The sequence below is a fragment of the Felis catus genome, chromosome A2 (assembly GCF_018350175.1).
Source record: "Felis catus isolate Fca126 chromosome A2, F.catus_Fca126_mat1.0, whole genome shotgun sequence".
NCBI classification, from domain to species: Eukaryota; Metazoa; Chordata; class Mammalia; order Carnivora; family Felidae; genus Felis; species Felis catus.
In genome coordinates, this window is record NC_058369.1 from 63,159,263 (window position 1) to 63,181,177 (window position 21,915).

The 21,915-nt window shown below is 53.5% G+C and overlaps 1 protein-coding gene across 13 annotated transcripts in view; it reads right to left on the reverse strand.

The window, feature by feature from the left end:
* Positions 1 to 21,915, reverse strand: part of PKD1L1 (polycystin 1 like 1, transient receptor potential channel interacting) — a 133,060-nt gene that overhangs the window by 23,934 nt on the left and 87,211 nt on the right. For 5 of the 13 annotated variants that reach the window (XM_045052098.1, XM_023250145.2, XM_045052099.1 and 2 more), the window contains 11 exons: positions 19,447 to 19,585; positions 18,400 to 18,484; positions 17,959 to 18,111; positions 16,087 to 16,205; positions 10,358 to 10,468; positions 6,211 to 6,334; positions 4,430 to 4,513; positions 3,342 to 3,514; positions 2,076 to 2,310; positions 1,247 to 1,351; positions 832 to 972 (listed from right to left, as the gene is read on the reverse strand). In XM_045052098.1, the coding sequence (XP_044908033.1) occupies positions 832 to 972; positions 1,247 to 1,351; positions 2,076 to 2,310; positions 3,342 to 3,514; positions 4,430 to 4,513; positions 6,211 to 6,334; positions 10,358 to 10,468; positions 16,087 to 16,205; positions 17,959 to 18,111; positions 18,400 to 18,484; positions 19,447 to 19,585 (1,469 nt within the window). The other 8 variants (XM_045052100.1, XR_006594054.1, XR_006594053.1 and 5 more) reach the window with 8 other exon arrangements.

Here is a 21,915-nt window from a genome sequence, read left to right on the forward strand (position 1 = left end):
ATAAGGACAGGGCGACATTCAATGGACACGTGGAAGAGGGGTGAGGGCACTGCCTGCTCTGGGCCAGCATCTGTGTGTGCAGCTTGACTTCGGGGCCCCACCATGCATGGCCCTGTGCCAGCCGAGAGGCTGGTCAGCATCCGGGGCACAGAAGAGCCCATTCTTCTAGGTCATTGTGGAAGGGCCCACCCTGGGGGTGTGAGGTCACTTGGGGCCCTGGCTGCCACCCAATGGGTGGAAAAGGGAGCTCCCAGAAGACCTGCAGGGTCAGGGGGGTGGTTGTGAGGCTGCAGGACAAGGAAGCCGAACATGAGAGCTCCACCTGTCTACATCCACGTCCACCATGACAGCTGTCCACACCACAGGCTGTGCTGCCCACCCCCCCCCCCACCAGCCCCCGAGGACTCCTGCCTGGGCTCACCCACCCGGATGTGCACTTGGCCCTGCTCCTCTGATGGGGCCCAGGCTGGTGGGGGCCAGTCCCTGCGGCGGGACCAGGGCCCTCCTGCACCATGGGAGGGGCTGACTCCACCCACCTCCAGGGCGCCATTAGGAGGAGAGGAAACAGACATGATATGTCTCAGTCTCTCACGTAGAGTCACTGGAGCAGTCCATGTTCTAGAGTCACGTTCCACACACACACATGCACCCCTGCAACATGTTCCCTAAGGACTCCAGGCCCTTCCCTGTCCCATTCACCCTTGTCCTAGGCTCAGAGCATTTTCATTCAATATGGAACAAATCCCTTGTCTAGAACCTTCTAGAACGTGGATGACTTCCTCCTCTGGGCAGCCTCACAGGGCACGTGAGGCCCTGGACGCCCTTCCATACCTGATTCCATGAAGTCACAAGACTGAGGTCTAGAAACTCGTGGAAAAGTCCCTTTTGGAAGTGGTCGGCCACCTCCCCGGTGAGAGTTACCAGGTGGCTGGAGGCTGCGTGGTAGGCGAGGCCGGCTCCAACCACGGTGAGCTGCAGGGTTGAAGAGGAAGGTGCCTCAGGGGGCTCCCAGGGAGGCCCCCCGACAATGGCACCCGTACGGCTAGGGGTGCAAAGTAACAGCAGGAGCAGCGAATGGATGCTGACCCCATGCTATTTGTCATCAACACGACAGAGGGGGACACGGCAAGACGCTTGGAATTAGCTAGAGCACAACCCGTTTCCTGCTAAAATTATCTTCGTTTTCAGGTAAGGACACTGGTTTTCTGGTACCGTTTTTCTCGAGGACAACGACAGGAGAGTTTACCTCCAGCCAGAGCCCCGGGCTGTGCCAGTAGCTGCGGACGCCCGTCTCAGCCATGCCAGAGAGGTGCAGACACAGGCCGATCAGGTTGAGCGCCAGGAAGACCAGCTGACGGAGGGACACACGAGACAAAGATACGATACACCGTGTTCCCAGGTCTGCACTCCCAGCTGGCTCCCCGCCAGGCACCAGGGGCTGTTGGTACCCTTCCCGCAGGACCCCCCCCCCCCGCCCCGCTGCCCCCTGTGGGGCGTCAGTTAGGGACACAGGTGAGCTCGTGGTGGGCCCCATGTGCAGGCAGACCCTGTGGTGCGAACAGCACGCAGCCACCCGGCAGGGTCCTCCCGGCCCGTCCTCATACAGCTCCAGAGAACGACTTTCCACAATTTGTGAGATGTGTGTTATTATCGGCTCCTGGGCCAGGCAGAGCCTTGGAAGCTCCTGAAGAACAATTTCTTGAAGTTCCTGCTTGCCTGTGTTTGTTCATTCGGAGCAGCAGCAGGGACAGGACGTGTAGTAAGGTCCGAACGAGACATGTCCCAGGGCAGGTCAGCCGTGCTGAGCCCCCGTGGACCCTCCCAGGTAACACTTTTAAGCTGAACAAGCCTCTTTTGGGACGCTCCTCCACCCCTCTGTGGAGCACTGATGCCAACGTGCATCTCAAAGCAGAGAGAGGGTGCCGACCGTCCCCTGCCGGGCCCTGTGTCACAGGGGGTGGCACCGCGGGTCTGCGTGAACGTGGGGAGCAGGGACGCGGTGGGGAGCCTGGCAGGTGGGCCGCCCCAAGTGGAGCCTGGGACCCACAAGCAGGCACGGGTGCGGGCGGACCCACCTCAGGAAGTGTGAGGCGGTACCACTGGGACGAGTTGCTGTGGAAGATGGCCACCGACTCCACCAGCGGGGAGAGGGCCAGGCCCCCTGCAGGGAGCAGTTCGGCGCGCAGGGACACGCTGGACAAGAGTCGGGTCGGAGGGTTATAGAGAGTGAAGTGCACGGACACGGCTCTGGTGCTGCGGTCTATCCACCTGCTGGCCCTGAGGCCGCTCAGGGCCGCATGGGCCGCCGCCCTGCAAAGTGGTGCACGTTGGGGCGAGCCAGGGCCGCCACCCCAGACCTTGTGCCCCTGGCCTCCGAGGCCACCCGGGATCCTGGGGCTGGACGGACGGGCTTCTGTGTGTCCCCCCTCTCCTTGCCCGGGACCCTGAGGCAGGGCCGCTCCACAGAAGGAAGGCCCTGCATCTGGCACGGGCACAGCTCAGGGAGAGGCGGCCACCTCTCACGGCAAGGCCTCTAAAACCTTCATTCCTCTTTTCCTACTGCAGACTCACTCTGGTGCCGGAAAGACGCCGCCTTTGGCCTGTCTGTGTTTGGTGACAATGCAGTAATTTCCCTCCTGTGCTGCTGGTATCACTCACAGGCACCTGTCACCGTGGCTGCCTGAGGCAGGGTCCTTGTCGCTGTCAGACAGCCCACCCCTGTGCAGGCCATGGGCTGTTACAGCTGCCGGGGAGGCCGGGCTGGGCCACCAGCTGTGGACAATGGTCAAGACTCGGGTGCCCACCTGCACAACGCAGGACCAAGGGGAGGCTGCCCTCCTTTGTGGAGCCCCATGAGGCCCCATGTGGCTGCGTGAGGCCCAGTGAGGCCCAGTGCAGCCCTGTGAAGACCAGTGTGGACCCATGAGGCCCAGCGAGGCCCAGTGAGGCCCTGTGAGGCCCAGTGAGGTCCTGTGAGGCCCACTGCAGCCCTGCGAATACCAGTATGGCCCCCTGAGGCCCAGTGAGGCCCCGTGAAGCCCTGTGAAGACCAGTGTGGCCCTGTGAGCATCCTGCTCAGCACAAAGCCATTGAGGACAAATGTTCATTAGGTTTCCTGAACTCCAGCCTTCTGGCAAATTCTGGGGGGATGTTTGGCTTTTCCTTCTTGTGCTGAGACTGAAGCCCTACGTTTGCCAGGCCTCCGGGCTGGGGCCTCACTCCTGTCACTTCCCAGCGAGAAGAGCTGCCCCTGACCAGGGCGGGTCGTGCCCCTGGCATCTGGCCACTGCACAGAGTGATGGACGGGCAAGCGTGGATGGGGCTGTCTGGATCACACTGACCTTGTGCTGCCCAGGCTGAGCACCCAGTGCTCTCTCGCCCCGTAGTCCCCGGGGCCACTTGCAGCCACTCCCTGGATGGCCGGATCTGTCACAGAGCTGGTGTCGGTGGCTCCCACTTGGGGGCTACGTGTAGGAGGAGAGTCTTCAGTAAGCACTGAAGGTGGGCTGGGAAGCTGTAGGAGAAATAATCAGAAATAATCAGCTGTAGGAGGGATAATCAGATGCATGTTTCAAAGTCGGCCCTGCGGCCTGGGCTGTATACACCTGGCCACACACGGGCACATGCTACCCTGACACACGGCCCCCACTTCCTCAAATCCCCATCACCCCTGGGCTCCGGCGGAGCCCGAAGGATCCACTCCGCCACGTGAAGGCCGTGCACCTGTCTGGGCTTGGACGTCAGAAGGGCTCCGTTGTCGCGGGGAACTCGGGCGAGGTGCCCACCTTCGAGCACCCCCTCCCACTAGGAGACACGAGAATACCATTTTCAGTATTTTGGGGCTGTCCTGCTTTCGCCCAGCGTGCTGGGACGGGCAGAGGGCGCGGGAAAGGTTTGGCAAGAGAAGGAAGGGCAGGTGACGCCCACAGTTGTCCCAGACCCTGGCCGCTGACCGTTTCCAATCACAGCCAGGCTCCCAGCGAGGCTTCTCATGGCCTGCGGCCTTCCTGCCCGAACGTCTGCCAGACTTTCCGAACTCGGAGTATTTTACAGAGAACAGACTGGTGGGCGCCAGAGGGGAGGTGGGGCAGGGGGACGGCTGAAGCAGGTGATGGGGGTTAAGGGTGCACTTGTGAGGAGCACCGGGTGACGCACAGAGTTGCTGTATCCAGTGCGTATTGTACACCCGAAACTAGTGCGACATGGCGTGTTAACTCCCGTTAAGTCCACGAATCCACACATAAATCCACACGTGCACACACACAGATAAATCATACATGCACACACACACAAATACATGCATACATCAATCCATCAATCCATCCATACATACATAAATGGCAAATCTCAGGAGAAAACACACACGCACACTCTCACGTGCACTCACACGCGCTCACGCAAAGAGGTGACAAGAAGGAGAGCACCCCACCTCGCACTCGCTGTCAGAGGAAGCTCTCAGCTGTTTAATGACCAAAGCGCCCATGAGGTAGCACTTCCCGCCAAGGGCTCCGGGCTGGAGGAAGAATAAAAATGGAGACGCCTGCTACTCCTGACACCATTATCACCCTGTATGGCGGCTAATTGAAATTTAAATAAAATTTTAAAAAATAAATAAAAAACAAACAAACAACAACCACAAAAAACATGGGGATGCCTGGACAGACGGCAAGCCTGGAATGCGTGGTGCACCACCCTCTGGAAGCCCCAGCGACAGGATTACCCGGATGGATTTAACCAACATTCTCTGGAAGACACAGCTGCCTCACGGACTTTGCACCAAATCTAAATGGTCACTTTTTGTCTTTTTTTTTTTTTAAGTTTAAAAAAAATTTATTTATCGAGAGAGAAAGAGGAAGAGAGAGAGGGAGAGAGGGAGAAGAGAGAGAGAACAGCAGGGAAGGGGTGGAGAGAGGGAGGGAGAGAATCCCAAGCAGGCTCTGCACCATCAACACAGACCCCGATGTGGGACTTGAAGTCACAAATCCTGAGATCATGACCTGAACCGAGATCAAGAGTCAGACACTCAACCAACTGCGCCCCCCCAGCAGCTCCTGTTTTTTGCCTTTTTCTAAAGTGTCTCCGGCGTCATCCACATGACAGCATAGAATACGATAAAAGTGGAATCAGAAACGCTGCCGACCCTTGAACAGCACACTTTACACTGCACGGATCCACTGACACGTGGGTTTCTTTAGATGAATACAAGACAGAACCGTCAATGTACTTTCTCTTCCTTAGGATTCTCTTAAGGAGATTTTCTTGTCTCCAGCTTACCGTCATTATAAGGACACAATATATAATACATCTAACATGCGGAATATGTGTTCATCGACTATTTCTCCTATTGGTAAGGCACAAGGTCAACAGTGAGCTGCCAGTAGTTAAGTTTTGAGGGCATCAAAAGTTACACGTGGAATTTCAACTGCGTGGGGGTCGGCACCTCTGACCTTGTGTTGTTCAAGGGTCACCTCTACGGTGTTTGAGAAATGAAGGACACAATCATTTTATTTTCTTAAAGAAAGGCAGAACGTAGGGTCACCTGGGTGGCTCAGTCAGTTAAGTGTCTGACTTCGGCTCAGGTCATGATCTTGCAGTTCGTGGGTTCGAGCCCCGCATCGGGCTCGGTGCTGACAACTCAGAGCCTGGAGCCTGCTTCGGGTTCTGTGTCTCCCTGTCTCTCTGCCCATCCCTCACTCATGCTCTGGTCTGTCTCAAAAATAAGCGCTAAAAAAAAGGTAGACATAAAAGATAAACAAGGGACAGGGTTATTATATGAAATGCATATATTCACTGTAAGTTTTTTTTCAGAATTTGGAGAAAGCCTTGCCTCTCTCTGGAAGCTTCCTGGATGTTCCCCCTCTGTCCTGGGGTGCCCTGTATCCTGTGTCACAGCATTTTGCACACTGATCTAGCCTTCTGTCCCCACTGGCCCACAAGCTCTGGTGGAGCCACCATGCCCTGCGTCCAGCCCAGCCTGGCGACTGCAGGCATCCAGAGGTGCTGGTGCAGCTAAGGCAGGTGCACAGATCTGGAGCAAATTCGTGCTGGGCCGAGAAGCAGCAAGATGCACCCACAGCCAGGAGCCGCTGGCCCACAACCTAGAAGTCATTCACGAGCACGCAGTGTTGCAGGTCAGGTGTTTGACGATCTTGCCCACCGTGACATACTTCCCCGCAACGACCCCATGTTGAAGGGCGGACAGAAGCCCACCTGAGCATGTGGCACGCCAGCTGTGTGGGCGCCTTGCCCATGCAGGCCATCCAGCAGCGTGGTCAGACTCCAGTCCCACCAGGCCCCCACACTTGTCAGGCCGCCGGAGGAGCTCCTGGCATTCCTGAGCACAAGAGCAGAAACCAAAGTCTATTTTTCTGTAATGTACATTTCCAGTACCTGCAGGAATAAAAGTGGGGCTGTCCGCAGCACAGGGTATGGTGTGATTCTGGATCGTGCTCTGCTCCTCGGCAATAGGCAGGAAGACCGCACAGTGATGAAGCCACCTGTCCCTTCGCTCACCTGTTCACTGGACAAACTTCACCATGTGCCAGGCACAGGTGGGGAGAGAGAAATCATGCCCTGGCCCTCTTGTGGGGAAACAAACAATAAATCAAATAAATAAGTGAAATGGAGGCTGTGTCAGGGGTCCACATTCAGGAGAGAAAGCTAAATCGTAGGAACCCGAAGGCAACGAGGGAGTGAGCCGCACGGACGTCAGAGGGAGAGTGTTCCAGGCGGGGACGGTGAGGCAGAGGCTTAGACAGGCACGGGCCTGTGAGGTCAAGGAAGGGCATGGGGGGCGGTGTGGCCACTGCAGGGTGAGCACGAGGAGGGGACCAGAGGAACAGGGGCCCCGGGACCCATGGTTAGAGACACAGAACCCCTCTCCACACCACTGCCTGATGGACAGCCTCCCCCTTTCTTCCCCAAAGACCCAGAACGGCCGCCAAGCTTCCCAAGACGGCCTGAGTGTTCAGTGAATAGGCACAGACCGGGGGCAGGACGACACATAGTAGAGGGTCAACAAATGTGGGTCTGGTTTTCTTCCAATTAATTTTTATGACTCTTGTCAGATATCTGTTTCACTTTTCCAGCAAGGAACCGAAGTAAGGGACCACTGGAATTTCGAGCTGACAACATGGATGGTTTCTGCTTGCTCAGACAACGCAGTGAAGCCACGCGCACGGGCCCGAGCCGCAAATGGCTGCACGAGGAGCAGACATGTGGCTCCGAGCTGCGGTCGAATGGAAAATGAAACATTAAACTTCTTTAGAGAGAGGACAAAATACTTTGCCCTGCCTCGAAAACACGTCTTTACATGTGGCTTCACAGAAAGGACCCGTAGCCATGGCAAGGATGGTGTGCACCTAATACCCCCATGGCAATGGCAACTGGTCTCATGTCTTACTACATCTGGGCCTCCCTCCACGAGGAGGGGGGACTGGGACACTTCTCGGAGGAGGTCGTGTTGTGGGAAAGCGACGAGAAGTTAGGAAGTGACATGAACTCCAGTCATCCAAAGACACAATTTCTTGTTCTCCACGTGTGCAGAGAGCAGGGGGTGAGCCAAACAATCCAAGAGTGTTCTCGCTCCGAATCAGAGCTACTAAATCAATCAGGCCCACAGAGCTGGCTAAACGTCGCAAAAATAAAGTCAGCGGCTATTTTCCACTTACGGCCCTTGGATGTCGTGATTATTTCATATACTGGCGCCTTACTGGGTGGTTTGCTTCTGTTTAACTTGGGACTTTCATGGAGACTTGATAGAGTCCAGAAAAACTTCAGATAAAACTTAAATATGATGGAACCCAATCTCATGATCGTTGTTTTTCTATGACAGAAGAAATCAAGCTGCCCAGCTGCCTCGCTGTGCAGATGGGGATACACAGGCCCAGGGTCAACAGACTTGCCCAAGTCTCCTACTAAGCAAACAAAGCCCGGTCCCTCAAATAGACGTAGTTGGTTCTTCCTGGATGCTGGCAAACGCTGAACCGTGAAAAGCTGCTGAATTTTCAGGATTAGGTACCAGGGGAGGGTAGGGGGAGAGGGTCCCCCTTGAGGCATCCCAGTACAAGCCAGGACACATCAATACCCCTCCCCTGCCTGGTGGCCGGCACATCCAGAGGTAGTGAGATTTTGCGTCGCAGTGGGAGACACAGGTCTACACAAACCAACGGGACCAGCATCTGAGCCACGAATCCAAGCATATCCATTGCTCTACATGTGAGACTTTGCACAAATATTACCTCAGCTGTGATGTTTCTGATTTGGGGACCGAGAGGAACTTCTCGTATGAGAAGTATGTCAAGTAATGCTGACTTACAAAATAGGAGATCAAAAATAAACGATCCGAGCCAGAAATATCTCCGGTTTTCATCTTCTTTTCCAGAGAGAACCACCCAAATGGTCACTTTGCTTTGCACACAGTGCCTCCTGCTGGCACAACATGTGCTTGTGTGCAAGGGGGCGGAAAGCTGAGAAGTTGGTCATTAATGGAACTAACCGCGGTTGCTGCAAAGGGGGGGGGGGGGCAGTTGCACTGCTAGAACATTCTCTGGTGAGCAGCTGTGTTCCTGTGTTCAGTACAGAGTCCAGACTCATGAACGTGGACGTCCTGCTCCCAATACTAGTGGGCCCTAAACCTGCATTTGCTAGCCATCATCTGGGTGGGCGTCAATCACCACCTCTCTCATAGAAGACCAAAGCAAATATGTCCTTAAGTAATAGGTAAATTAAATGGATTTGCCAGCCACCCACATATGTCCCCCTGACATCAACAAAAATAAAGTCCATCAAGTTGAATTAGTCAAAGGCAACAAATTCATAGAAAAAAAATCCAGGAATGTGTTTCAAAATATTCTCCAGAGAGTGGCACCTGGGTGGCTCAGTCGGTTAAGCGCCTGACTTTGCTCAGGTCATGATCTCATGGTTTGTGAGTTCGAGCCCCACATCGGGCTCTGTGCTAGTATCTCAGAGCCTGGAGCCTACTTTGGATTCTGTGTCTCCCTTTCTCTGCCCCTCACCCACTCATGCTCTGTCTCTTTCTCTCTAAAAAATAAATAAACATTTAAAAATTTATTTTTTAATATTCTCCAGAGAAAGAGAAAGTAGATCTTGGAACACGGTATTTTATTTCCGCCTCCTTGACCACAGTAAAGAATCTATATGAGTTTGTGTCATGCACTTCAGAAATCAAAGCCACACTTCTTTGAAAAGAACTCTCAGACTGAATATTTTTTGGCAGGAGAAAATAAAGTCACTTAATAACAACTTTCAAAAAAAAAAAAAAAAGGAACGGGCACATTAAGTGTCCACATTGATACAGTTCATGTCCCAATTTTGGAACCACCAAAACGTGGAGAAAATTATGGCACAACAAAATGCTGTCCGTGGTTGCCTCTGGATGGTATTTTTTTTTTTTATTGAGCATTTTCTGCTTTCTATGTTTCCATTCTTCTGTCTTTACCCACAACGAATATGTACTATTAACAGCAGGAAGAAACAAATGAGCATGTGAGAAATGGTAGACAACTCGAGGGTCTTACCACTGCTTGAAACTGCGGCCATTGGTTATGAATCACAGCAGCCTTTGGCTGAAAAAATCAGATGTTCTCCGCAAAAAAAACAAACAGAAAAAACCAAAAAAACCCACAAAAACAACCTCAATAACCTGATTTAGCATCTTCGCGCCAGACCTTAAGGCACCTCAAAATATCGTTTCGCTATTAATGAAACTGAGATGCTATAAATGTGCCCAAAGTCTGCCAAAAAGAGGCCTCCTGTCAACAGTGGGGACAACAGTGCCCGAGCCAATCTGACAATTTTTTCCAGATTTCACATGCGGGATAAGTGGTGAAACACCCTCTCTGGACCTCAATTTTGTAAAAGGAAAGTGTCCCGAGGGAGAGGATGGATCCCTTTCTTCTCTGACAGATGGCCTGTAATAGCAGACAGACAGACTTTTGTTCAAAATAACAGAGTAGGGGCAGCTGGGTGGCTCAGGGGGTTGAGCGCCCGACTTCAGTTCAGGTCATGACCTTGTGGTTCGTGAGTTCAAGCCCTGTGTCGGGCTCTGTGCTGACAGCTCAGAGCCTGGAGCCTGCTTCAGATTCTGTGTCTCCCTCTCTCTCTGCCCTGCTCCCACTCATATGCGCACACATGCTCTCTCTCTCTCTCTCTCTCTCTCAAGAATAAACAAACATTACAAAAAATTCCTACTGAAAAAAAAAAAAGTAACAGAGTATAGTAACCCTCACCCTGGAACCCCAGGCTCCAGGACCCCCCCGTCAGTGATGCTGTCCATGACAAACCAGTCCTTGGCGTGGTGGCCCTGGGTTCAGAGAAGTCTGAGCAAACATCCTACCTTGTAAACTCATTCCGGATAGCTTGATGGAGGGAATATTCATCCTGGGAGACTTTCCCACACAGTACAAACCAATGCAGGAGCAGCATGAGGGTGTGCATACAAACGTCTCTGTAAGAAATACAGTTTAAAATTGGCTGTGTGCACAGACCCAGCAAAATATTTTTCGTGGAATGGACCTTTGAAACCCCTGGGTGAATTTTTGTATAAGTTGAAATATGTACTGAGGTTCTTTTCTTTTCTTTTTTTTCTTTTTTTTTTTTTTTTTTACCACACATCGAAATCCAATTTTCTTGCACCATTTTTTTTTTTTTTTTTAAAGTAGGCTTCATGCCCAGCATGGAACCCAGCATGGAGCTTGAACTCACCACTCTGGGATCAAGACGTGAGCTGAGATCAAAAGTCGGACACTTAACTGACTGGGAGGCCACCCAGGCACCCCTCCTGGTACCATTTTTAAAAAAATTTTTTACATTTATTTATTGTTGAGAGACAGAGAGAGACAGTGTGTGAGCTGGGAAGGGGCCGAGAGAGAGAGGGAGACACAGAATCGGAAGCAAGCTCCAGGCCCCGAGCTGTCAGCACAGAGCCTGCTTGGGATTCTCTCTCCTGTCTCTCTCTCTCTGTTTCAAAATAAATAAGTAAACTTTTTTTAATGTTCATTTTATTTTTGAGAGAGAGAAATAGAACATGAGCAGGGAGGAGCAGAGAGAGGGAGACACAGAATCCGAAGCAGGCTCCAGGCTCCGAGCCGTCAGCACAGAGCCGTCAGCACAGAGCCCGACGCGGGGCTCGAACCCACAAACTGTGAGATCATGACCTGAGCCAAAGTTGGTCCCTCAACCAACTGCGCCACCCAGGCACCCCTACTGGTACCATTTTTAAAAAGGCTACCCTTTCTCCAATGAGACGGGCCTTCATGTCCCATCAAAAAATCAACTGAGTGTATTTGTGTTGGTCTGTCCATCTGTCCCCGATCTTTGGGTCTGTTCTATCACCAATCCCATGGTGTCTTGGTTGCCAAGGCTTTACGGTAAGTCCTAAAGTCAGTCCTCTGGCTTTGTTTGTTCTTTTCCAGAATTGTTCTGGTACCCTAATTCTTGCGCTTTCTATTGAAGTTTCAGAATCAGCGTGTCAAGATCTATGAAAAAGCTTGCGGGACGCTGGTTGGGAGTACACTGAGTTCCTATGGATCACTTGGGAAGAACTCACACCTTCACACAAGGATCCCAGCCAACGGACAGGTCTCTCCGTGTCTTTACATCTTCTTGGATGTCTTTCATTAGTGTTCCGTGGTTTTCAGCATACAAATTCTGCAGGTGTGTTCTTGGATTTGTATCCAAGAGCTTCACTTCTGTTGTACTACTGTATACGCTATTCCTTTGTGCGTTTTAAATTCCAGCTGTTCCCTGCTGGTGTTTGGGAGCAGAACCGACTGCAGGGTGACGTTTCTCCTGCAACTTTTCTCAATTCACGTAGGGGTTCTAGGAGCCTTTTTCACGGAATATTTGAGAGTTTTCTGTACGGACTAGTCCCGTCCTCTTGCAAGAGGCTGTGCTATTTCTTCTTTTCAAACTGGTAAACTGTGTATTTCCTCTTCCTGCCTATGGCATGGGCTAGGCCTTATCACAGGAGGTTTAATCAGGGAGAGACAAGGGGACATCCTTGCCTTGTTTCTGATTCCTAAAAGCACGCCCTGGGGCACCTGGGAGGCTCAGCCGGTTAAGCGTCCGACTCTTGATCTCAGCTCAGGTCATGGTCTTGCAGTTTGTGAGTTCGAGCCCCATGTCGGGCTCTGTGCTGACAGCGTGGAGCCTGCTTGGGATTCTGTCTCCCTCTCTCTCTGCCCCTCCCCTGCTTGCTCTCTCTCTCTCTCTCAAATAAACTTAAAAAAATTAATAAAAATTAAACCAAATTTAAAAATAAGAGCACACATTGTCTCACCACTAAGTGTGAGGTTAGGCGTAGGGTTTTCATGGATCCCCTTTATTGTTTTATGGAAGTTCTTTTCTATTCCTAGTTTGCACAGATGTTTTCTCCCCATGAATGAATGTCTAATCTGGTCAAATGGTTTCTTCTGCATCTATCGAGATGATCAGATAGTTTTTCTTCCTTGCTCTGTGCATACAGTGGATTCCATTCACGGTTTCCTGCTTCGGCCTCTCTTACCCCCTCAGGCAGCACCCCTACTTGGGTGGAGGGAACAGGCACTGTCGCTGCTCCCCTCTCTCTCTGTCCTGATTCCCGGGGACCCCAGCACGTGCTCTCTTGTCAGCTGCAAGTTAGCACAAAAACGTGGCCAGACTAGGACCAGGCCCTTTGGGGTAGGTTCCCTCCTGGGTGATGTGTTTCCCACCAGGAGACACATAATGTCTAGTTCTTTCTTCTTTTCTTCATGGTGGCCTTTGTGGATGATTGATGCTTAGACTCGTTCATTCATTAAAGGCTGAAAAATGGTCCAATCCTATCATTTTGTTTTCATCTGTTAGCTGGAATACCTCTGTAAAAGAAATATTCCTTCCCCGTTATATGATTTCCCAGGGGCAGTTTGGGAAGACGGGACCGATACTTTGTTACTGGCTTTTTGAAAGTTGGTTCCCACATATCTGCCGGCGCCAATCAATTACATTTCTGGTGTCACGGCAAATCTATGGACATTTGATGAGCTTTAATTCATTGTTACCACGATCTCTATCATGATCTCTGATTTCATGTCTAATTACCCATCTCTGACCCACTCAAGCCTCTTCAAACTGGCTTCCGAGTCTAGTTATTGTTTCCTTGCTTACCAAATGTTCCAGGCTTATCTTACACGTTTTCTATCACAGACTTGAAATCATGAAATCCAACGATACCTGTTTCCTTTGGGTGGAAAACGGTATTTGTACACCAGGATCTAGGCTACAGTTGCTCATTGCCCCTGGGTTTTTTCTAGGCCTTTTCTTGGTAGACAGATGTAGAAAATTTTTTTTTCCTTATTAAAAAAAAAAAAAACTATTATTTCATACTTATTCTTAAAGCATTTTTTTTAAATTTTTTTTTCAACGTTTATTTATTTTTGGGACAGAGAGAGACAGAGCATGAATGGGGGAGGGGCAGAGAGAGAGGGAGACACAGAATCAGAAACAGGCTCCAGGCTCTGAGCCATCAGCCCAGAGCCTGACGCGGGGCTCGAACTCATGGACTGCGAGATCGTGACCTGGCTGAAGTCGGACGCTTAACCGACTGCGCCACCCAGGCGCCCCTCTTAAAGCATTTTTTTGAAAAATTTTTCAATATTTAGTCTTGAGAGACAGACAGAGAGAGAGAGACAGACAGGGCTTGAGTAGGGAAGGGGCAGAGAGAGACACACACACACAGAATCCGAAGCAGGCTTCAGGCTCTGAGCTGTCAGCACAGAGCCCAACGCAGGGCTCGAACTCACAAACCGTGAGATCATGACCTGAGCTGAAGTCAGACAGTCAACTGACTAAGCCACCCAGGTGCCCCTTTGTAAAGCATTTTTAATGTTTATTTATGTTTGAGAGAGAGAGCGAGCGAGCATGAGTGGGGAAGGTGCAGAGAGAGGGAGACACAGAATCCAAAGCAGGTTCCAGGCTCTGAGCTGTCAGCACAGAGCCCAACGCTGGGCTTGAACCCAAGAACAGCGAGATCATGACTGAAGTCGAAGTCAGACGCTTAACCCACTGAGCTGCCCAGGCGCCCCAACATATTTACAGTCACTTTTAGTTCAAAGTCAGGACTATAACGTTTTAACTCTTTCAGACTCAAATCTGCACCTCCTTTCTCCCACACTGAGAATTAGGAAGTCACAGAATCCCTCATTTGCCACATCCCACACGAACCAGCGCTCAGAATGAAGACAAGAACGCTGCGCTAATGACAAATACCGTTGTGGAACCCGCTGGATGACTTTCTCTCTAGTTTCTCTGTCGTTAGGGAGCAGGCTTGTAAGGTCAAATGTTTTCATCTTGAGGCAAATTTTTGAAAATCCTATTCCTTTTCTGTCCCCTAAGTAGCAGTTTCCTAAAGTGGCAGGAAATCCCTTGTTCTACTGAGGACAAGCGGATGCACAGAAACTCGATTCCTAGCGGTTGGCCGAGTGGTGGGTAGCCCACACGTACATTCTTTCCCACCTGCTTCTCTCCTGTAACGGAGAGGTGTCCCCCGTCTGTGCGGACAGTCCTCGTGCTCCAGGCGCCCTGGCCTCCCGCAAGACAGCAGGGTTATTTTTAGGCTCTTTCTATGGCAGAAGGTCCCGCACAGCCTGTCTCGCGCCTGGGTCTCGAGGTTTTGCTGACGCGCTTCCTGGAGCGGGGCCGCTGGGTCGAGGCAAACGCATCTGTGACGGTGCGGGGCTTCCCAGGTCCCCACGGGGGCGGTTCCATTCCGCACTCACACGGGCGCTATGTGACAGCATCTCTTCCCCGTCAGCTCACCCCCAAACCACTGCAGATTTCTGCACTTTTAGTCTGCAATTCACTCGCTTACGAGCCCAAGTGCTATCCTCACCTGTTGGCTTCCTGAGCCCAGTTTTGTTCTAAAGAGTTGTTGGTCTTTTTTCCATTTTTTTAAACCTCTTCGTATGTTAAGATACTCCTCTTAGTTTGTCACTGTCTTTTTACTTTGCGTGTGACATCTTATGTCGCACCAGGTGTCTCTTCTTTGGGTCTGACGTCCCCAGATTTGTTTCCTCTTCTGTTTCTGGATTTTAGGTCACAGGGACGTTTTCCTCACCCACAGGTCACAGAGAAATTGACACGCACTTTCTTCTGGGACTTGCATGGTTCTGCTTTCACATTTAAATCTTCATCCACTTGGAATTTGCACGTCTTATGACAAAAGCATCCAGTTATTTATTTGTTTTTATGCTTCTCTCATGACTGTTCAATTATTCCTGGTTAAAAGCTCCCTCGTTTTCCTGAAGATCTGAGATGGTGCCTTCGTCACATGCTCGCATCGGGTGGCATTTGCATTCGGGTCGATTTCCGGACTTCCTCATCCATTCCGTGGGGCCGTCTCTTATTCGTGTGCCCAGAGCCACCCTCTTCGGGGGCTGCGGTCTTACCGTCACGGCCAGCAGAGTGAGCCCCACGCGCTGGCTCTACCTTCTGGGGTTTTCCTGGCCGGTTCTCCATGTTCCTTCTTCCAGAGTGACTCGATCATGGGCCAGAACGAGTGATGAAGGAGGAGGAGGAGAAAGAAAAGAAAACCAGAAAGGTCTGCTGGCCCTTGATTGAGAGCGCGTTACAGTTGTAAGCTAACGTCAGACGGCACTCTAGAAGACGGGTGTCATCTTCCCAGTCAAGGAGAAGAGGGCATGTGTTTCTAAGTCATCTTCACGTTCCTCCGGCTGCACTTGCTTCTCTACCTGATGCCTGTGTGGGTCTCTTGTGTTTTATTTCCCTGCCCTGCTAAACAGTCCTCTCAAATATGTGAAGGGCCCTGCGTTTTGCATTTTCATTTTATAGCCTGTTACCTGACTCAATTCCCTTCTGCCTGTTTTCTTGTTCATTTTTGTAGGATTTTCTAGACTGTTAGTCACGGCACATGCAAACGGAAAAGACTCAGCCTCCTGCAAACCTGCTCTCTCTGGACCCACCGTCCCCTTGGTGCCCCTCCCCTGCGGCTGGGTCCCCACCCGCATGCCACAACCCCCGCTCCCAGGCCACCAGCGCCCCCTCTGCAGGGGGGTGGGAGCAGAGCCACCCCGTCCGGCCACCACCCACCTCAGGGCCACCCGCGTCCGGGTCTCTCTCCTCATCCTCTCCCTGGTGACGCTGAGCTGGGCCGCAGACGGTGGACGTGCCCAGCGCAGGCGGCGTGCTCGCTGTCGGGCAGCCACCATCTGTGGGGACGACAGCACTGTGAGCCGGGGACCACGGATAAGGGCAGGAGGTCCCGCAGTCCGGACCGTTCATGCGGCCTGGGGCTGGGGGCAGAGCCACTTTGTGCGGGTCACATACAGCAGGCGGGCGGGCAGCGGGCCGTTGGGGGGGCAGATCTCTGCCAGCTCTGGGGACAATGTCACTGCACAGGGAGAGCTGTCTGGCACTGACTGATTACGGGCATGGGTTAGGTGCTCAGGACACCTAAGAAGTCAAAGACCCCTGTCCCGGGAGGTCACGTGAGTGGGGCCCTGGGGCAGGGATGCTCCCACCCCCTGCAGCCGTCGCACCATCCTCAGTCCCAAGGAGGACAGGACGCACCGAGGGACACCTTGGGAGGGGGGACTTGGCCGCCAGCCCTGCATCAGGGCCGCACCTGTGACCGGGCTTGAACCAGAGGCCAAAAACACAGAAGGGCCAGCAGACCTGCCGCACAGGGGCGGCGACTGTCCGTGGGACAGAAGGAGAAAGAAAAGAGACCAGGGAGGTGAGAGAAACCAGAGCCGTGTGCTGAGGGCCACCAAGTGCAGCAGGCGTGTGGCCAAGCCTTGCGGCCCAGAGCCTCGTCACCACCCAGGTGGCCTCGGTCTAATTACATCACTGCTCCCAGCTTCACTGTGACTGATCTTACAGCAGGTGCAGTGACGCTCCCACTGCATGAGGTGGTGGGAGAAACACGCTGAGTATGAACAAGTGGTCAGGGCGGGGCAAACGCACGGCACGTGCTCTCCATCACCAGGGGGCCGACGGGTTACTCAGGCAATCATGCCATAGGCCAGTTAGCCTCAGGGCTCACTGGTCACCTGCAGAAGGACGGCAGTTGGGAGAGAAAGGTAGGGGTGAGGCCCATCAGTGAGCTGGGGTGTGTCCCTGGTCATTCCACAGGAGGACACAACACCTGCCGGGGACCAGCCCGTACCCTTCCGCACGGGAGACCTTCTTCTGCCTTCATGTTGTCCACCCCACCCGAGAGAAGGCTGCACGCACAAGAGGGGTAATGATGGGAGGAGGGGGAGGAAGCAGCAAGAATTAGATTTGTTGTGAAACGCACATGACTTAGAAGTTCTCCAAAATCATGGCCAAGAATTCTACTTCTTATCTGCTTCAATAGTTTAAAGTAGGCTCATGGGGCGCCTGGGTGGCTCAGCTGGTTGAGCGTCCGACTTCCGCCCAGGTCACGATCTCACGGTCCGTGGGTTTGAGCCCCATGTCGGGCTTTGTGCTGACAGTTGAGTCTGGAACCTGCTTCTGATTCTGTGTCTCTGGCTCTCCCTGCCCCTCCCCTGCTCATACTCTGTCTCTCTCTTTCGAGAGAGACATGTTTTAATAAACATTAAAAAAAATAGTTTAAAGTAGGCTCAGGCCATGATCTTGAAGTTCGTGCATTTGAGCCTCATGCTGGGCTCTGTGCTGACAGAGCAGAGCCTGGTTGGGATTCTCTCTCCCTCTCTCTCTCTCAAAATAAATAATAAAGTAAAAACTAAAAAAAATAAATACAATAGGCAACTGTTCTTGATGTTCTGATTTCTCCGGGATTGGGGCAGAGGTAAGGAAACAGGTCTTGAGTGCTCACGCATCGCGTACGGGCACGTGAAGCAGCAGAGAAACTACATTACACCCACGGGTCTCCAAAAACGCAGTCGAGTTTGAATCCAAAGAGGAAGTTCAGACCGGCCTGCGGAGGCTGGACCACGGCACCGAGGGCGGCCTCACCTCCTCCATCTGGCTTGCACGGTGGGCCATGGGGGACCTTACACGTCCTTCCAGCTCAGAGCCCAGGTCCTTGGTGGCCTCGCGCAGAGACTCGGTGAAGAAATGTGGGTCGTCTCTCTTTCTCCAGGCAAAGCCCAAGGCCACGAGGCCGACCTGGAAGGAGAAATCAGACAAGGCACCGTCCTCGTCCCCCGTCCCTGTGACCCACGGAGCTGTCCCGGTCACAGGCTCAGGCGCACCCTAGTGTCACCTGTCTAGGATTCCCCGCCCACCGATACCCTGGGAGAGGCGGGTCCAGAGCCTCTGCGTCCCAAGGCTCTGTGTCCTCGAGTGAAAAATGGGGTTGGAGAGATGTTATCACGCGTCACCTGAATGGAGCCCTGGCTCCATGTCCAGGCCCCTGCTGACAGGAAGGGACCCCAGCAGAAGGGCCCCACTCACCAGAAGTGGCTGGGTGACAAAAACACAGCACAGCACGGACAGGGTCAGCAGGTGCAGCCACTGTGCGCATTGTGTCGGGTTAAACCTGTCCCCGGGGAGAGAGTAGCCGTCAGTACCTGCCTATCTGTGCACAGGACACCAGGCCTGAGGGTCTGCGTCCTCGTGATGGTGCGACTGCGGGCAGCAGCGGTGGGCCTGTGGCGGGGAAGGGGCAGTGGCGGTGGGGGGAGTTCTATCCGTCCAGAGGGGATGTTCTATCCGTCCAGAGGGGATGTCAACCCCGCAATAGAGAAAGGAAAGCCCAGCACAGGGACAGAGAGCATGGGCGGGGAGGGGTAATAATAATGACAATAAACTTTGCATCTGCAAAGCACTGAGCCTGGAGGACTTCATTTGCCCCTTCTAAAATCTTACAAACTAGGTACTGTGAATATTCCCATTTCACAGAGGAGCAAACTGAGGCACAGAGAGTTTTTTTTTTTTAAGTAACTTGTCCATCATCACCAGGTGAATCAATATATGCATGAAGAAAGGGAAGAGTCAAGGGCAGAGGAGCAAGTATCTTGGTTTTATGGCTGCTCCTCCTGGGCCCACAGGAGCCATGCTGAATGGCCCTCTGAGGAGCAGGGACCCAGATGGAGAGGCCACCATACGGACAGAATCAGAATCCCTGAGATACATGCATCTTCAACAGACAGGGGTCGAGGGTTCCTCGCTGAGCCAGTAGCCTGGCTCAGAGCCCAGCTTCTTGGGAGCTTGGCCGCTGGACCTCTCCTTCCCGAGGAGAGTCTTGAGGCCTCGGGTGACACCCGGGGCTCCATCTGGGTCGGGCTGCTGTCCCAGAGCTGGCCGGCCAGGCCCTGGGGCTCTTGGGGATTTGTGTCCGGATTCTTCACCCGCAGGGCCGTGGGAGGGAGACCGGAGGACGAAATTAGCAACGGCCACATCTGGGCTCACACTTTGCGTTCCCAGAAATGCAAGGAATCTTTTTATCAATGAGAGACTTTCCCAAAGGCCCGAGGATATTTGAAAACCAAGACTGCTCACCTGTACCCCAGAAATGCCGTCCCCAAGCCACAGGCCACAGACACCATCCAGCAAGTGGCCCACGCTGCGAAGCCTGACCAAGGCGGTGGTGCCCTCGGCCACTGGAGCACAGCAAGTCGTCCAGACCCACTGGTGGGGACTAAGGGGGAGCAGGGAAGAGGCACACGTGTTAACAGACCTCACCCCTGCCATCTAAGTGTGCCTGCTAATTCTATGTCAGCAGGACTGGGTCATGGGTGTGCAGACATTTGGTTGAACATTATTCTTGGTGTGTCCACAAGGGAATTTCCAGAGAGATGAACATTTAAATGGCTGCACTGAGGAGTACCTGAGTGGCTCAGTCAGTCAAGTGTCCGACTTTGGCTCAGGTCATGATTTTGCAGTTCGTGGGTTCGAGCCCCACATCAGTCTCTGTGCTGACAGCTCAGGGCCTGGAGCCTCCTTTGGATTCTGTGTCTCCCTCCTCTCTGCCGCTCCCCACCTCATGAGCTATTTCTCTCTCTCTCTCTCTCTCTCTCAAAAATAAATAAACATTAAAAATTAAAAACAATAATAAATAAAATAAACGGCTCCACTGAGTAAAGCCAGGTGCCCACCCAGTGTGGGTGGACCTCACCCAATCAAGTGAGGGCCTGAATACAACAAGAGGCCCACCTTCCAGAGAAAGAGAGAGTTCCTTCTGCCTGACGGCCTCTGAGCAGAACATCTGCTTTTTCCTGTCTTTGGATTTGAGCTGAAACATTGGTGCTCCTGGGTCTCCAGCTTGTGGACTGTGGGTCCATGAGAACTGCCAGCTTCCATGAGCGCATGAACTAATTCCTGACAGTAAATCCTTTAATATATACACACACCTCTGCACATATGCACCGTGTTATTGGATTTGCATTTCCGTGTAGAGCAACGAGGTCTACAGAGCGGCCGGCTGCATGCAGGAACCACCGTTTCAGTCTGGGTGAAGTGGGGACGCATTTCTCATATGGTCATTCTCAGGGCAGAGTGCTCTTTATACTCAGGATTTTCTACCAGAATGATGCCACAGTCTGGGCTACAGTCTGCTGCTGTATCTGCCTCACAATTTATAGTTTTCACTATGTGTATTGAGGAAGAGGAGGGGAAGGAGGGGAGAATCAGAACAAGAACAGAGAGGAGAGGGTGGAAGGAGCCGGGAGGAGGAGGAGGAGATCAGGGCCAGAGGAGGAGGAGGATGCAGGAGCAGGGGGAGTAGGCGGAGGAGGAGGGGGGAGGATTATGAGAAGAGCAGAGAGGTGGGAAGAGTGGGGGGAGGAGGGGGAGGGAGGAGGAGAAGGAAGGAGCAGGGGGAAGAAGGAGGTAAAGCGAGGGGCAGGAGAAGAGCAGAGAGGAGGTGGAAAGGGGGGGGGGAGGTGGGGGAGGGAGGAGGGGGAAGGAGCAGGGGGAGGACTACCTGAGAGGAGGAGGGAGAAGAAGAGGGAGAAGGGGGAGGAGCGGGGGGGAGGGATAGGGGGAAAGAGTGGGAGGAGCAGGAGGGAGGAGGGAGAGGGAGGAGGAGGGAGGAGCAGGGGGGAGGGATGGGGAAAGAGTGGGAGGAGAAGGTGGGAGGAGAAGGAGGGAGGAGGAGGAGGAGGGAGGAGGAGGGAGGAGCAGGGGGGAGGGATGGGGAAAGAGTGGGAGGAGCAGGAGGGAGGAGGGGGAGGGAGGAGGGGGAGGGAGGGGGAGGAGGGAGGAGCAGGGAAGGAGCAGGAGGGGGGGGGAGGACCAAGAGAAGAGCAGAAAGGAGGGGGAGGGAGGAGCAGGGGGAGGAGGGGGAGGAGCGGGGAGGAGGGAGGAGAGCAGGGCCAGGCAGAGGAGGAGGATGGGGCGGGGGGGCACCTGGGAGCAGCGCCTCTCGCGGCTCCGTTGTATAACCTCTCTGGAGCCGAGCACTTCATCAAAGGGTCCCCACCCCCATCTCATGTCTCCAAGAGGAGGCCGCTGGAGCCCCGCTTTCTTGGGTGATTGCTCGATAGGAGGATCCCAACCTGTTCAGAGGCGGAAGGCGGTACGGCTCTAGGGCCGCCACCGGCAGCGGAAGCCGAGGAGCACCTGCTGGGGAGGAGGAGCTAGGCAAGGGGGGGATCCTTGGTGCACGTACAACGGGCTGTCCTTCCTTGACGACCTCCTCGAGTCTGGTCTGCCGGGCTGATCCCCCAGGCTCCCGGCCCCGTGTGCATGACCAGCTGTCAGCCACAGGTGGCCGTCCTGGGGTGAGTATGACCTCCAATTCCCGCGGGGCGGGCGCCTGCACTGCACGCCGCTGGCCCAGGGCCTCAACCGGTCACAGAACCCAGGTGCTCAACACCTCATCCCCCACGTGCGGGGTGCTGTGCCCACCACCGGCACCAGCGCGGCTGACACCATCCGCACGGCAGCGTCCGCGGCCGGCACCTGCAGCCAGGACTCGAGGCCCTGGGTGGCCTGGAGCCGGGAAACACCACTCACACGGCCCACCAC